The 15984-nt window shown below is 38.0% G+C and overlaps 2 protein-coding genes and 1 pseudogene across 2 annotated transcripts; 2 read left to right on the top strand and 1 right to left on the bottom strand.

Annotated features, from left to right (window-relative positions):
* Window positions 1–448: 448 nt before the first annotated feature.
* On the top strand, window positions 449–3005 carry LOC137732630 (uncharacterized). The gene is made up of 8 exons (XM_068471936.1): window positions 449–548; window positions 778–928; window positions 1191–1275; window positions 1807–1846; window positions 1921–2050; window positions 2185–2354; window positions 2460–2744; window positions 2782–3005. Exons 1-8 carry the CDS (start codon window positions 449–451, stop codon window positions 3003–3005), a joined length of 1185 nt encoding a protein of 394 aa, XP_068328037.1.
* Window positions 3006–5398: 2393 nt separating this feature from the next.
* On the top strand, window positions 5399–8237 carry LOC137732018 (ATP-citrate synthase alpha chain protein 2-like; annotated as a pseudogene).
* A 4274-nt stretch (window positions 8238–12511) lies between these two features.
* LOC137732628 (uncharacterized mitochondrial protein AtMg00810-like) lies at window positions 12512–12859 on the bottom strand. Its single transcript, XM_068471935.1, has one exon. It carries the CDS (start codon window positions 12857–12859, stop codon window positions 12512–12514), a length of 348 nt encoding a protein of 115 aa, XP_068328036.1.
* Window positions 12860–15984: the final 3125 nt, after the last annotated feature.

Here is a 15984-nt window from a genome sequence, read left to right as displayed (position 1 = left end):
CATTTCAAAGCATGCATCCATCAAAATCTTTCAGCCACTAAAACGTCATCTCTCAACCGGGTCAATGTCAAATTCTAATTAAATAATAATTAAATCGTAAAAAATATTAAGCAACAGAAACGCGTAAATAAATTAAACAAATTAGAAATTCTAATCAACCAAAAGATCATAAACAAGGATAAATTTCCATATTTCCAAATTCCAAATGCATTATTTCCCAGTTTCTTGGCATTTCCAAAAACAAAAATCACAGAAAAAAAAACTCACCGAACTCGATCTGGGTATTTTGCAATTATATTTTTCGATTCTTCAAGTCGTTCATCAATACCACCAAAAAAAGAAAAAAAAAATTTGCAATTATATTTTTGTTTGGTCACTGGAAACTAGTGCTCTACCCAAATGGAAACAAGACGAGGAATGTGGCAGGCCAAATCTCTCCTATTTGGAAATGGCGGATGCTGGTTCCCTTCAAACTGGTTGGGAAGTTTATGTTGATTTCATGTTCTTTTTGCTTGATCAGAAGAAAGTGATGTACTTGGTTTTTCAAGGTATTGCATCGTCAAGTTTATTTCATCTAGTAGATGCGACGAGTCATTCTTTCTCATATTTTCTTAGTCTTACTTTTAATTTGCTGATCCATTTTTATGTTGCATTTCTTAACTGGATGTCAATGAAAAGGCAAAGTGTTTTCATGGGATTATGCCTTATTCGGATTTTGATCAATTCATCCCTCTTAAAGCGTTTACTATAACACTTCCAATGGATATCTCATGGAAGACGTGTATTTGGAGTGGACTTTTTTGTTTATAAAGAATCTATCAATGATCAAGGATGCTGTTAAGTGCAAGCATGTTTGGATTGAGAACTTTTCAATGTTAGATGCTGAGAGTTACTACTCACAACTCTTCGTTGCTGAAGACCTGAAATGGTATCTCCAATAGGCTTTCAATTTACTATCTTACCAATACCTTTTCTTTGCTGAAGTCAATTTTCATCTAACAGAAAACAGATGGATATACTTTTAGAGGTTTGAACTACATAAGCAATTTGTACCTAATGTTTACATTATCCCTTAAGGTGTCAAGTTGTAGTTTTGCATCTAGTCAAAGAAACTGCTCTTTTTAATTAAACTTGAAAGGTTAATGGAATCTTGAAATGTTCTCATATACCTCTTCTGATGGTCGCTGCAGGAAGATTCAGCTTTGTCCGAAGGGAAATTATGATAGGCAAGGGCACTCATATTTCACTTTACTTGGATCCACTCCCCTAGTCAATGTGAGATGTTACAAAACCGTGAGGGCATGGATCCACTCCCCTAGTCGATGTGGGATGTTACAACCTACAACCAGGTGATGGATACCTTTTCAATGAAAAAACGGCAACCTTTCGAAGGAAAGCATGAAGGTTCTATCCTTTCTTTTTATTGGCAAACAATAGCGCTACTCGGTTCAATTGTTAGTGTTCGGGGGGAGGGGATCGGTAGAATCAAACCCGCACCAAGATGCATGGACATGATTACTTTCCGTCACCACGGTAAAGCATCATTTGCAACATTATTTATATCCTTTAAAGCTTTCTAGTTAGGAATAACTCCTATATTTTTCCTTACAAGCAGTTGATGGATACCTTTCAACTGCAACAATGGCAACTCTTTTAAAGCAAAGCATAACATTTCTATCCTTAAAAGCTTTCAAGTTAAGAATAATACCTTTAATTTCTCCTTATAAGCAGGAAAACACATTTGGTTCTAGAACAGAAAACCGGGTTGAACCTTTGTAACTTGTATTGAATTATCGGAAAATCAAGTTTGTTGATATGACGAGTCTCAACTTCGATGACCAAGATGGTAAGATACTTTATCTGTTTGCTTGAGTGTGTTGAAGTTGGAAATTAGTAGCTAACGTACACGTTTATTTTCAGGGATACTGAGAACAATTTCGGATGCACCCCCAACCCATTACACAGTAAAAGTACAATCAATTTCGTTGCTCACCAAACATAACTTGGAGAAATATGAATCTGGGGACTTTGAAGCCGGAGGATACAAATGGTACAATCCTTTCTCTCTATTTCTGAGAACAAGTTCTTACTGTTCCTTTTCTCATAAGCTTTGCGTTAATTGCTAGTGTTTTCTTCTTTTTTTGGAGCTGCGTTAGAGTACTACAAATTGCTGTTTTGCTGCAGGAATCTGGTTTTCTATCCAAATGGAAACAAGAACAGGAATGTGAAAGAGCACATCTCTCTCTACTTGGTAATGTCTGGAGCAACTGCTCCCCAGATTTCTTCGGAAGTGTATGCTGTTTTCAGGTTGTTTATACTCGATCAGAACAACGGCAATTACTTCGTTCTTCAAGGTACCATTTCTTTCTTTTAACTCAACGAATAAAAAAGGCTTATAGTTCTCATATTTGTGAAGCGTCGTCTCATTTTCCAATCTTTTTAAAATATGCATTGCTCAGAGCCAAAGGAAAGGCGGTTTCATGGGATGAAACTCGATTGGGGATTCGATCAATTTCTCTCCCACAAAGCTTTCACTGAAGCTTCAAATGGATTTCTCATAGATGGCACTTGTGTGTTGGGAGCAGAGGTCTTCATTTCTAAAGAGAGAAGCAAAGGCAAAGGAGAGCGTATATCAATGGTAAAGGATCCCGCTATGTACAAGAATACTTGGAGGATTGACAACGTATCAATGCTAGATGCGGAATCCTACGACTCAAAAACATTCATTGCTGGAGACCAGCTCTATCTGAAGGTGTTGTAAATATGTTGGTGGTTGTTGCAGGAAGATGCAGCTCTATCCCAAGGGAAAAGGCAATGGAGTTGGAACCCATCTGGCTTTTTATCTGGCGTTAGCTGAACTGGAATCTCTTCCTCCTGGCTGTCAAATATATGCAGAGTTTACCCTACGGATCCTAGACCAGCTGAATGGCAGGCATGACTCTGGTAAAGGTAAAGATTTTGCCAAATCCTACTACTACATAATCATACGAGCAAACAAGGATTAGAAAATCTATCCAACATTCAATTAAGGATGGTTTTATTGCCACCAGCGTGCTAAAATTCCCACCATGAACGACGATAAGACTCTAGTTCTTGGAGGTGTTTCAATCGTGATGGCGTACCATGTTGGTGATACTTACTATTGAACCTGCGTTCAGTGGAAAGCTAATATCGAGAATTTCTGATTGCAACCTACTGAAAATGTTCACAATTCTCGGTTGGTCGTAGCGAAAGATTTTAGTGTTAAATTTGTTTTGGGATTCGGGTGGCCCAATATTCAATCGTCCTCACGTTCCATTTTCTGAAAACATTCGAGTGTTTCTTCAAGAATGTGCTGAATATGAAGACTGCGGTGTCCGGGGCATGCCCATTAGGTGCACTGTTGAAATGTTGAAACTCATGTTGAACTTATAGTATTTTGCAGAAAGCAAATGAATGATTACAGCAACAGGACAATAAACCGCATATAGTCAACAATTTAATTTGTTTAGTGTTATCCAGTTCTATCTTTTATTAGAAGTTTGTAACCGACTCTATTTGCATGTTTTATCCTTGTGAAAACAAACACTTTGCAACGTAAGAGTAAGGCTGTTTAGAATAGATTTCCTTCCCGAGGAGACCTGTTAGTTTGGAGTCACCATTTTACCCTTTTTGCCAATATACTATTGAATTGAGAATCCTTTTTGGTGATTGCAGCAAATCACTGGTTCAGTGCCTCAAATTCGGTGAGGGGATGGACAACAAATTTAGCAATAATATCAAAGTCAATGTATGCAGAAAGTACAACAAATTTAGTTTTCAAAAAAGTAACCCAAAAAAAACTGAAAATAAAATAATTATCAAACAAATTTTTATTTGTAATATAATAACAACTACACTTATAATTAATACGAGTTTCTTTGGTTATAAGACAAAATAAAATTATTAGGGCACTAGTTTTATATATAAAAGATATGTGGGTGGGACAAGTTTGTGGGGTTTTAGAAATGAAAGGGGAAAACAAACCACCATGCAGCCCTTCCCCAAAAGATACTAAAAAAATAAAAAATAAAAAAACACGCAGTGTTTTATTAAACCCATTTCTGAGAAAAAGAGAAAGCAAAACTCTTCTTCTTCTTTGCGAGCTATAGCCACTCGTCGTCGATTGTGCATCTAAATGCAGCCAGCAGAACCTGCATTGATAATCAGGGGGTCCTCATCCGTTCAACCTCTCTCCTCCTTCTTCGTCATTCCTCTGCAAATCCAGCCAAACTATTGCCTTTCCTCTGCAAATTCGACCAAGACAGTGCACCGACCAAAACCAATTTTTACAGGTGCCATGAATTCTGACTAGAGCGGAGGGGCTGAACCAGCGCTCCTAGTTTATGGGTGCCATGAGTTCCGACTAGAGCGGAGGGGCTGAACCAGCGCTCCTAGGCCTCACGAAACTTCGCCATTGGGGATGGATGAGATTTATTACTCTGGGATATTTCAAGCAGGCAAACATGGGGTTTGTGTTGAAGGATACTTGCATTGTGGAGGCAGACGTCACTGTCCATGGAATTACTGATGGTAGCCAAATAGTAAAATAGTACAAAATTCCTGCTGTGTGAAACTTTGGGGTGTAAAATAGTAAAGATAGTCGAATAAGGTGTTAAAAACACATTCATTTCACTTGTGAATACCATTGTATCGCTTGTGGCTACATGGTGAATAAACACGGAATAGAGGTTATTCTCCTTACAGTGAGAATGGATAAACAGTTAGCTAAAATTGTCCCGGAAGTAAACCAACCAATTTCTACTAACTTTTTGAACTAGCTATCTATACTCGGATTATAAAAAACTGCAGATAAAGGAAATTCATCCAAGTACACATCTGTTACTTAAGGGCAGAATAGGAAGGAACGAAAATTCTCAAAACACGGAGCACGTAACAGATGCCAAGCTCTCCGTTTTCAAGAACGAAAAGTTATATAGTCAGGATTCCTATATGTATGCCAAAGAAACCGGGAAGAAGGATCTAGAGATGGAAATAAGAATATCGAAATTCCTAGATCCTAGAAAGTGTTATTTACAAGTTTCGACGTGAAATTATAAAACTCAGGTGTCATATGGCATTTAAGTTTGTTCTTGACGATAGAAACATTGACCTTGTAGAAAATGAAGAGACCGTGACAACTTAAACATATTTCTTCTTTTCCATTTCAGGCAGGTCTGTCTTGGAATATCCTTCAATGATCATCTGCAGAAAAACATAAAACGAACACCCTAATCAGTTTTGACATCTTATCCGACCTCGCAAAGATGCTTCCGATAAAGTCTAACCGTGTCGCTTCTAAGAGGCTTTATGATTGTAATGTGCGGTTATAATATAAAATCTTCCTAAAAAAATAACTTCCTCCCAAGTTTGTTAGATCTATTCACGAAATGCAATGAAACGACTCGCCGGAATCGACCTCCAGATCAACTCGGCTCAGGTGACCGAGTCGACGGACTTCACCGAGTTGGCAAACAAGCTGCCATGGCTGTTGTCGAGGCGGCTGGTGGTGAAGCCATGCTTTTCGGAAAGCGTGGGAAGAGCTGCCTCGTCGCCCTGAACTTGGACATGGCGCAAGTCGCCGAGTTTGTCAAGCAGCGACTCGGTAAGGAGGTAATTGAATCCGATTTCGTATGATTTGAATCGTTTTTTGGAAACCCGAGTTTTTGGAATTGGATTTTTGGATGTTTTGTTTGATGGATTTTGTGTAAATTTCGGAAAAGGTTGAGATGGGAGGATGTAAGGCGCCGATTACGACGTTTATACTGGAGCCATTCATGCCTCATGATCAAGAATTTTACCTCTCGTTTGTGTCCGAAAGGCTCGGATCAACCGTGAGCTTTTCGGAGTGTGGAGGGATCAAAATTGAAGAGAAGCCTATGACGAATGACGCTTGTGCTCCATTGATTGCCACTCTTCCATTGGAGGTGTGTGTCATAGATCATACTGTTCTTTTGGACGTACCTCCATGTTAAGCTCGAACTTCAGATCTCGCAAGCAAATGCGTTGTTGCAACAATAAACATGAGCATACACATTAGGCTCGCGACATGGACATGGACTGTTCGAGTGTGAATACAAAACCAAACCACTGGAGAATTATATTTTTTACATCTTGCAATATAACATTAAGATGCAATTGTAGAATGAAGTCTGTTAGCGCAAAGGGAACCAATTTTTTTGGCTATATTTCTTGTGAATCCGTTTGATTATCATCATTTTATTACTACTATGCTCTGTGTATTCAACTTTTTTGTTGGTTTTGGGACATATGCTTAATGTATTCTGCTGTTACAGGTCAGAGACAAAATTGGGGATTTCATAAAGGGCGTATTTTCTGTATTCCAGGGTACGAATGTCCAATATGGATTACCAAAGTATAGTACAGTGTAAAACTGTGATTAGCTATGTAATGATTAGTTGGGTACATGCTCTTGTTGCTGAGAAGTTTGCATTCCTGATTTTCTTTTGCAGATTTGGATTTTAGTTTCCTGGAAATGAACCCATTTACCTTGGTTGACGGTGAACCTTATCCATTAGATATGAGGGGGGAGCTGGATGACACTGCTGCCTTCAAGAACTTCAATACGTATATTTCTCTTGATGATTTTCCAAACTTTAGTTCTACCTGTTTCTAGTTAACTACTTTTGGTTTGATTTTTCCTTCTGACAATATTTGTAATACTATTCAGATGGGGCAATGTGGAGTTTCCACTGCCTTTCGGCAGAGTCTTAAGTCCTACAGAAACGTTTATTCATTCTCTGGATGAAAAGGTAAAAACCAAACTGTTCCTTGCGCGGAAAGAAATTTATGATAAATTTCAATTTACTTTAAGGATCAGCACTTTTTAAGAGTTGTTCAAACTAAAGTTAAACATATATATTGCAGACAAGCGCATCCTTAAAATTCACTGTGTTGAACCCAAAAGGACGCATCTGGACCATGGTAGCTGGAGGGGGTGCAAGTGTTATTTATGCTGATACTGTGAGTAGCCTGAATGCCTGATGTATTGCAACCATATAGCTATACTGTCCCGGTGGCAGCCCTGTCAAAATCTTGGGTCTCCATTTTTGGCTTTAATTCATTGTTTCTGATTGAATGTGCACCCATTGCTATTTCTCCCCTCTGTTTCTTTGAACGTTGGGAACCTTTAAATTCCTACCATGGCCTGTTGTAATATTCTGGCATCTTTATGGGAATTAGGTTGGAGATTTGGGTTATGCTTCAGAACTTGGAAATTATGCAGAGTATAGTGGGGCTCCAAATGAGGAAGAGGTGTTGCAATATGCAAGAGTTGTGGTCGATGTAAGAAGCTTTTCTTATCTTACGAAAACCTCTTTCTTCTCTCGTGCTCACACACACTTCCACTCGTATTTACTTCGTCTGACTACTCAAGTTGCAACCATTACATGTAGCATACACTAACTGCCAATAAAATTCTCATATATTGCAGTGTGCAACGGCTGATCCAGATGGCCGTAAAAGAGCTCTAATAATTGGAGGTGGTATAGCTAATTTCACAGACGTAGCTGCTACATTCAGTGGAATTATTAGAGCCCTAAGGGAGAAGGTACCACCACATTTTGACATTCATATCATATAGATAGATTGGCCTAGTTGGTTTATTTTGTTTTGTATGCTCAAACCGTTTCTCTTTTGCGACATCAAAGGAATCCAAGCTAAAAGCAGCAAGAATGCATATATTTGTGAGAAGGGGCGGTCCAAATTATCAAACTGGTTTGGCAAAGATGCGTGCTTTGGGGGAAGAACTCGGAGTTCCTCTTGAGGTATGCGATGACTTTCTGGTTTTGACATTTGATATCAGTTGTTAACAAGCCTTACTCTTGAAGAACGTTAAAAGGGTGAGGTAAAACACAAATAGATTATAAGTCACGGCCTGCAAGCCTGACATCATTTCTCAATGCAGGTTTATGGCCCTGAGGCAACAATGACCGGAATATGCAAGCAAGCAATTGAGTGCATCGTGGATGAAGCTTAAGAGTTTCTTATTCGTGGTTCTTTGTATGAGTTTTCAAGCCTCGAAGTGTGTATTATGATTTGGCCAAAAAGGCAAAAAGTGTGAATTGTGAGTTTATCTTGGCAAGATGAGACCGCATAATTTCTTCAGTTTTCCAATCTTTTCAACTATTTTGACTTATTGTGATGAACCATGTTTAAGTGTGTTCTTGTTTTGAAAGGAAATGGTTGCATTGTGTTCTTGTTTTGAAAGTAAATGGTCGCATTACTTTCCTTCCGTTTTCTGCCCCTTTGAGTATTTCAAGTTTAAACAAGTAAGAGGTAATAAGCAAAAGAAAATATTTGTCACAAAAATTATACAAATCTTTAAGGAATGAGGAAGTGAGTAATTTTTATTTTTAAACAACAATATTCTACATGTAAGGGGACGGCGATAGTCTACTATGAGGGGAGGGGGTGGATTGGGCTAAAAGAAAATCTAAGATCCATGTGTTTGTTAATTTGAACATAAGATGTTCGAGTTTATGACTTGTTATCGTTCAATAGAGATTAGAGAATTTGAAATGTCATCATCCAGTTCTGAATGAATGTGTTTTAATTTTTTCATATTTATTACTTTACGACTTTATGGAATTAATTTTCACATCCTTATTTTTCTCTTACACTCTACTTTTCATCTCTCACCTTGTGTTGGATAAATAAAAATAAAGAATCAAATGACGAAGTTGCATTACAAGTTTTTCCTAGCAAATATATATATATATATAAAGGTAATTTAACCAAAGGTCAATAAAAACTTTACTATTAAGCCATATATCAATGACATATTTTTATTTTGGACTTAATCAACGATATATTTTTATTAATTTGGCAAAGGTCAATGATGAATGCCACATAAGTTTTAAGTCATTATAAAATCCATGAAAACACCAAATTACCCTCCGAAGAAAAAGAAAGGAAGAAGAAGACGCTGCTGATTTTTACATACAATGAGCGAACGACGGAGAGAAAGAGAGAGAGTGATGATGGAGAAAAGAGAGGGATAGGTAAAACCAGAACATAAGGAGATGAGGAGCAGGTAATGAATCCATGGATAGTGTCGGCCAAAGGTGGCGGGAAAATCGACTACGACAAGCTCATCGACCAGTTCGGTTGCTAAAGAATCAACTAGTCGCTTGTCGACCGCATCCACCACCTCACTGGTCGTCCTCCCCACGTTTTCCTCTGCCGCAATGTCTTATTTGCCCACAGGTCATTGAATTGTCAAGGAAGGACTCGATTTTGGGCGGCCAGGGTTTGGAATCGGAGGTTGGGCAAGGGGATTTAAAAGGGGTGTTGAGGATCTCGATGACGGAGTCGGGTGACGTAGACATGCTTGAGACGGCAAGGACGTTAGAGTTATTGATGGATCAAGCGTTCTGGGCGTCGGAGGGAGTGGGGCACGTGGTAGCAAATACGTCAGGAAGACTTTGACGCCGTAAAAGCACATTAACGTAAAAGCACAACATGACATAGACACTGCAACGAAGTGTCTGAATTCACAAAACAAGAAACAAACACTGCGTTGCAGTGTCTGAATCCACAAACCTATTTGAATCTCAATGCATAATCACAGAACAGGAAACAGACACTGTAACGAAGTGTCTAAATCCACAGAACCGGAAACAGACATTGCGTTGCAGTGTCCGAAAAATGGAGATTGAAGATGGTGGGAGGCTTGGCAGGTTGAAGTAATGGAGGTTGAAGGTGGTGGGAGTCGAGGAGGTTGAAGTCTGAAGGTGGTGGGAGGCGTGATTTACAATGAAGGAGATGGAAAAGTTTAGTGTTTTAAATGGTAATGGCATCATTTGTAATTTTAATTTGATTGAGGTGTTTTAATGTATCTTAAAGTCTCATTGACCTATGTATAATTCCAATAAATTTGATTGACCTATTGTTAATATCATAACTTTTAATTGATTTTATACAAAATCACCTTATATATAAAATAGGTTTTTTAGCCAAAATGGTCCCTGAGATTTGCATAACTCCTCACTTTGGTCCTTGAGATTTCAAATCAATAGAAGTGGTCCCTGAGATTGTCCACCATCCATCATTTTGGTCATTCCGTTAAAAACTCCGTTAAGTGTCTCGGAGCTCTTGGCCGGAAGTTTGGGCAATTTTCAAAGCTTCGTAACTCAATCGTATCTTAACCAAATTCGACCCCTAATTTATCAAAATGAAGATAGGAAAGTGTAGAATAAGATTATACTTATTTGGAAGCCCAATGGTTGCTGAGATGGTCGGAAAATAGCCTCAAAGTTGATTGGTCCAAAGGAAAACTGGAAAAACTCGCCAGAAACTGGGTAAACTTTGGAAGCCCAATGGTTGCTGGAGATGGTCGGAAAATAGCCTTAAAGTTGACTGGTTCGAGGGAAAACTGGAAAACTCGCCGGAAACTGGGTAAACTTTAAACGTTCATAACTTTTTCAATACTCAACGAAATCAAGTGATTCGAAAACGAAAATCATACTTCTCGACAAGACGAAGAGAATGGTACTCATCTTTTGATAATTAATTATATATTAATTAGTACAACCCAAAGCCTAACCCTAAGGGTGAGCCCAATTGTCTCCAAGGCCTATCTCTCCAATCACTTTTTATAAGGGATAAAACCTTCTAAAGTGAGGAAACCTTTTGGGAATGGTCAATGTGGGACAAATAAATTTCTACTCAAAATTTCCAACATCCCATAGAAATTTCTACTCAAAATTTCCAACATCCCATACTCTGGGGCACCGTAGAAAATCCTTTTTTTTCGTTGAACTTCAATTTGGTAGTTTACGGTGGAAATGTATTGGGACAGGAAAGAAAAATGAGACAATACTGAATTGGTAAATGTTGCATTTATTAAAAGTTGCGAACTTTACAGAATTCACAATGAATCAAATATACAAAGAACATGATAATGGAGAGTAAAGCAAGCCTCACAGGTCCGTTCTGATTGAGAACAAGTTAACAATGAATACTTACAAGTCACTGATATTGACGAGGCGATTAGATAATTAGGGGAAGAGATGGCAAGATTAGCCAAAAGTTTTCTCGCTGCTGTAAGTTTCATAGATGGAATCCAAGCGACTGGCTGTAAATAAATACACATAACAAAGTGTTAAAATGGTTCCGAAAACATGATGCAAGCGCTGAAATGTAATGGTGAAATGAATAACAAGCAGCTCTTTACCAGTTTGAGGTAAAGTGTTCTTCATTAAAAACAAAAAGAGCTTTCCTCGGGGTCAAGTGAAGCCTGTTGCTTAAGATATGGATAAACTGCCCGACATACATATCTCTAGGAACTAGGAATCTAGAAGAAACAAGGAAACACGGAATAGAGGTTATTCCCCTTAAAGTGAGAACGGATAAACAATTAGCTAAAATTGTCAAGGAAGTAAACCAACCAATTTCTACTAACTTTTTGAACTAAACATTCGGATTATACAAAACTGTAGATAAAGGAAATTCATCCAAGCAAAAAATATTCTCAAAACACAGAGCGAGTTACAGAAGCCAAGCTCTCTGTTATTCAAGAACGAAGAGTTATATAGTCAGGATTCCTATAAGTTGATAAAGTTTGTATCTTGGTGTGTTTTGATTCACTGTTTTGATTAGTTTTCTAGGGATTTGAAATGACAAATGGAATAAGGAATGTTGCAGGTTTTGACTGCTACAAGGTTATGCAAATACATCAGCCATATTTTGATTTATATAGAGAATGTTTGTAGGGTTTTGGTACATTGCCAACTCACAAACTTTTTTCTAAATTGTGCTAGGGGACAAACATGTACTATGAGTTACGCCTATTCTTCTCCAGATTTAATCCTAGCCCTTTATTAAGGTTTTAAGTGCTCTAATCTGGAGTGTACACTTGTCACTCACTTACACAAACAAAAGCTTTTAAATAAAACTAGTTGTTAGAGTCTAAAACCTTTGTTTTCTTCTTGCTTCTTCAATTCAGTAGCAACTCATCCATTGGAGCTTCACTTGTTGCCTTTGATGCTTGGAACCAGAAGTAATTTAGGTTCCAACACTCCCCTATAAATTGGTTCTGGTTGTCACACCAAGCAATCCCCTTAGGTAATTGAATCTTTCCTTTGGAAGAGCTTTTGTGAAAATGTCTGCGATTTGATCTTCTGTCTTGTAGTAGTGTAGTTTGATTGTGTTTTCTTGCAATGTTTCTCTGATGAAATGGTATCTCCTCTTTATATGTTTTGTTCTCTGATGAAAAACTGAGTTTTTAGTGATGGCGATTGCAGAGGTGTTGTCACACAGAAATGGTGTGGCATCAACGTGCAATTCCCCAAAGTCTTTAAGTATAAATCTCAGCCAGATGGCTTGAGTTGTTGCCTGAGGTACTCACATACTCTACCTCAGTTGTGGACAATGCAACACTTTGTTGTTTCACACCCCAGTCACTATCACAAAATCTAATTAGGATAGTTGACTTCCCTATTTCATACTTGGTTCCATAGTCAAGTGTCCCTTACACATATCTCAGCATTCTCTTAACAGTCCCCATGTGTATCTTAGAGGGCTTTTGCATAAACCTTGAAAGTAGACTTCCTGAGAACATTAAATCAGGCCTTGTTACAGTTAGATACAATAAACTGCCAACAAAACTTCTGTAGAGGTTTGAATCTACAGCTTCATTTCCATCATCCTTCTTGAGTTTCTCATTTGCAATTAGATGTGTAGAGACAGGTTTGCAACCTTCCAAACCAAATTTCTCAAGCAATATTTGAGCATACTTCTTTTGATGAATGAAGATGTTGTTTGCTTCTTGAATTACCCCAATGCCAAGGAAGTGATGTAAGAGGCTTAGGTTCGTCATCTCATACTTCTTCATCATTTATTCCTTGAATTCTACAATCATAGCTTCATCATCTCCAGTGTAGACAACATCATGTACATGAATTAAGTGTCTTCTTGTTGTTTTCTATTTTGGTGTAGATGGTAGCTTAATTAGGACTCTTTTGAAATCATTTCTCAGTGAAATAAGAGTCAAGCTCACTGTACCAAGCCCTTGGAGCTTGCTTTAGGCCATAGAGTGCATTCCTTAGCTTGTACACCTTATCTGGAAATTCTTTACTTGTGAACCCTTGAGGTTGTTCTACAAACACTTCCTCATCTAGCACTCCATTTAGAAAAACAGATTTCACATCCAGTTGATGTAACTTCCAACCCCTTTTAGCTGCTAGGGTAATCATAGTTCTTATAGTGTCTAACCTTACTACTGAAGCAAAGGTTTCATTGAAGTCTACACTTGGTTTTTGTGAGTAGCCTTTAGCTACTAATCTGAACTTGTTCTTTTGCACAGAACCATCTAGGTTTAACTTGATTTTATACACCCATTTCACTTCAATCACAAACTTGTCACTTGGTCTATTCACCAGTTCCCAAGTGTCATTCTTCTCTATCATTTGCAGCTTTTCTTTCATTGTTTTCTTCCGGGACTTATCCTTTTTAGCTTCCTCATAAGTCTTTGGTTCCACTGCACAGTAGTTGCAAGTGGTATATATTTATTCCAAGCTCCTTAATCTCACTGGAGTTAAGCTTGGTGTTATAATCTGTGAATGATTTGATTGTGGACTCATGCTTGCTTGTTGTGGAGTCATGTATGTATCATTATTCTCTGTAACTTCTTCTTAAATTAAGGTCTCAATAGGCTGCCTTGTTTCCCTATTGTTGAGATCAAGTTGTAGAGAGACACTATCTTTCTCTTCTACCCTTGTTTCCCAATTCCATATGGAGTTTTCATCAAAGATAATGTCCTTGGATAGGTTGATCTTTTGAGTTGATAGGTTGAAGACCCTGTAACCTTTTTCACTGGTATAGAAGTCCACAAAAACACATTTGTTGCTTAATTTCTCCGGTTTTTTCCTTAGCTGTAAAGGTATGTGAGTATAGCACACTGAGCCAAATACCTTTAAATGCTTCATATATGGTTTTTTTCCACTGAAACCTTCAAATGGTGTCTTCTTGTCTAGTGCTTTGGTAGGGCACCTATTTAACAAATACACTGCAATATTCACTGCTTCACCCTAGAAAGAATAAGGCATGTTCTTCTCATGCATCATTGACCTAGCCATTTCAACTATAATCATGTTCTTCATTTATGCAATGTCATTCTGTTGTGGTGAGTATGCCATAGTGAGTTGCTTCTCCAATCCCACATCTTCACATAATGAATTGAACTCTAGAAAGGTATAATCTCTTCCTCTATCACTCCTTATCTTTTTCATCTGGTCTCCACTTTACAACTCCACCATTGCTTTGAACTTCTTGAAGATTGTGAACACTTCTGATTTAAACCTTATGAAATACACCCAACACATCTAGTCATCAATGAAGGTTAGAAAGTATATGTTTGCACTGATTGTTGTAGTTTGCTTAGGAGCCCACACAACAGTGTAAATCAATTCAAGTGGCAAAGTTGCTCTCTAAGCCTTGCCAGCTTCAAATGGATCTCTGTGATGTTTTCCAAACACACACCCTTCATAGGTTTCATTGTAGCAATCCAATTATGGTATACCCTGCACCATTTCATATTTCTGCAGATTTTGAAGACTTGTCATGTTTAAATGACCAAGTTTTTTGTGGCATAGCTTCATTAAACATGTCACACTTGCTTTCCTTGCCATTTCTTCAAAATATCTCAGAACAAGTGGAAAGCTTATGTTTTTCACTTCCACTCCAGCTACCAGATTTGAGAGAGATCTGTCATCAAATATTTCAACCATAGTTCCTCCAAAAAGTAGAAAATAACCATGCTTCATCATTTGACTAACACCGAGTAGGTTTTCATCTAATCCAGGCACTAGCATAACTTCCCTTATGTATTTTCTCCCCTTCTTGGTTTCAATAATTCCTCTCCTAGTGGCTTTCACAATGTTCCTATCTCCTATTTTTGCTTTTCCTATGAAGCCAGTGTCAATGTCAATATGTAGTGACTCATGTGCAGTTATATGGTTGCTGCAGCCACTATTAATGGACCATACTTCAGTGTTTTTCTCAACTTTAGCACTGAATGCACATAACACATTTGCTTCTTCTTCCACTTGATTTGCACAGTTCACATGTTGCACATTGTTTGACATGCAATCTTTCATGAGATGCCTAAACTTGCCCTTGAACCAACATTCCCCAAAATAGGATTTATCATAGTGCTTACGCAACTATTTGGTTTTGGGACCCTCATTGGTGTTGCTGTCATAGTTAAGTCTATGGTTTTGATACCCTTTTCCTTCCCATCTTTTGAACTTTCCCTTCCACCGTGGTTTTTGTTTGCTTGCACTAGCTTGACTAATATAACCAATATTGAGAGATTGAAAGGTTCTCTCAAAGGCAGAGTCAGCATGCTTCTCAAGTCTTTCGTCAAAGACTCAAGGATGCCATCACATCTTGCACACTAAGAGTTTCTGTGTCTTTTGTTTCTTCAATAACACTCACTATTGAATCATAGGGTTTAGTCAAACTAATCATCAGCTTTTGGACAACTCGTTCATTTGGCAGTTCTTCACCATAGGTTTTCATTTGGTTCATAACATCAAATAGCCTAGAGAAGTAGTTTTTCAACAGTTCATTTTCTCTCATTCTTGTATATTCGAAATCTCTTCTAAGGGATTAAAGTTTTACCTTTCTTACTTAGGTGTCTCCTCTGTATTCTTGTTGTAAAACCTCCCAAGCACCCTTTGCAGTTTCTTCATCTGCCATCCTTGGAAAGATGACATTTGAGACAACTCCTTGGATGATTCCAAGTGCTCTAGCATCATCCATTGGATTCTGCTTCAAGATTGCAATTTTTTTTTCTGTGAGGTCCTCCTCTAAAGCATCAACCTCCACCTTAGGTAGCTCATACATATACTAGACCATATCCCAGAGGTCATAAGACTTGAAGATGGTAGTCATCCTTATTCTCCAAAAATCATAGTTTTCCTGATCAAAGACATGAGCTTT

The sequence above is a fragment of the Pyrus communis genome, chromosome 4 (genome assembly GCF_963583255.1).
Source record: "Pyrus communis chromosome 4, drPyrComm1.1, whole genome shotgun sequence".
NCBI lineage: Eukaryota > Viridiplantae > Streptophyta > Magnoliopsida > Rosales > Rosaceae > Pyrus > Pyrus communis.
The sequence above is the reverse complement of the archived record's forward strand: the minus strand, read 5'-3'. Positions and strand labels throughout refer to the sequence as shown.

What these genes read in the sequence shown, in the direction of transcription:
- LOC137732630 (XM_068471936.1), top strand. Translation starts at nt 449, where the DNA reads ATGGCGGATGCTGGTTCCCTTCAAACTGGTTGGGAAGTTTATGTTGAT. An exon ending in GATGTACTTGGTTTTTCAAG is followed by an intron (nt 549 to 777) that starts GTATTGCATCGT and finishes ATCTCATGGAAG; the next exon opens with ACGTGTATTTGGAGTGGACT. An exon ending in GAAGCCGGAGGATACAAATG is followed by an intron (nt 2,051 to 2,184) that starts GTACAATCCTTT and finishes GTTTTGCTGCAG; the next exon opens with GAATCTGGTTTTCTATCCAA.
- LOC137732628 (XM_068471935.1), bottom strand. Translation starts at nt 12,859, where the DNA reads ATGACGAACCTAAGCCTCTTACATCACTTCCTTGGCATTGGGGTAATT.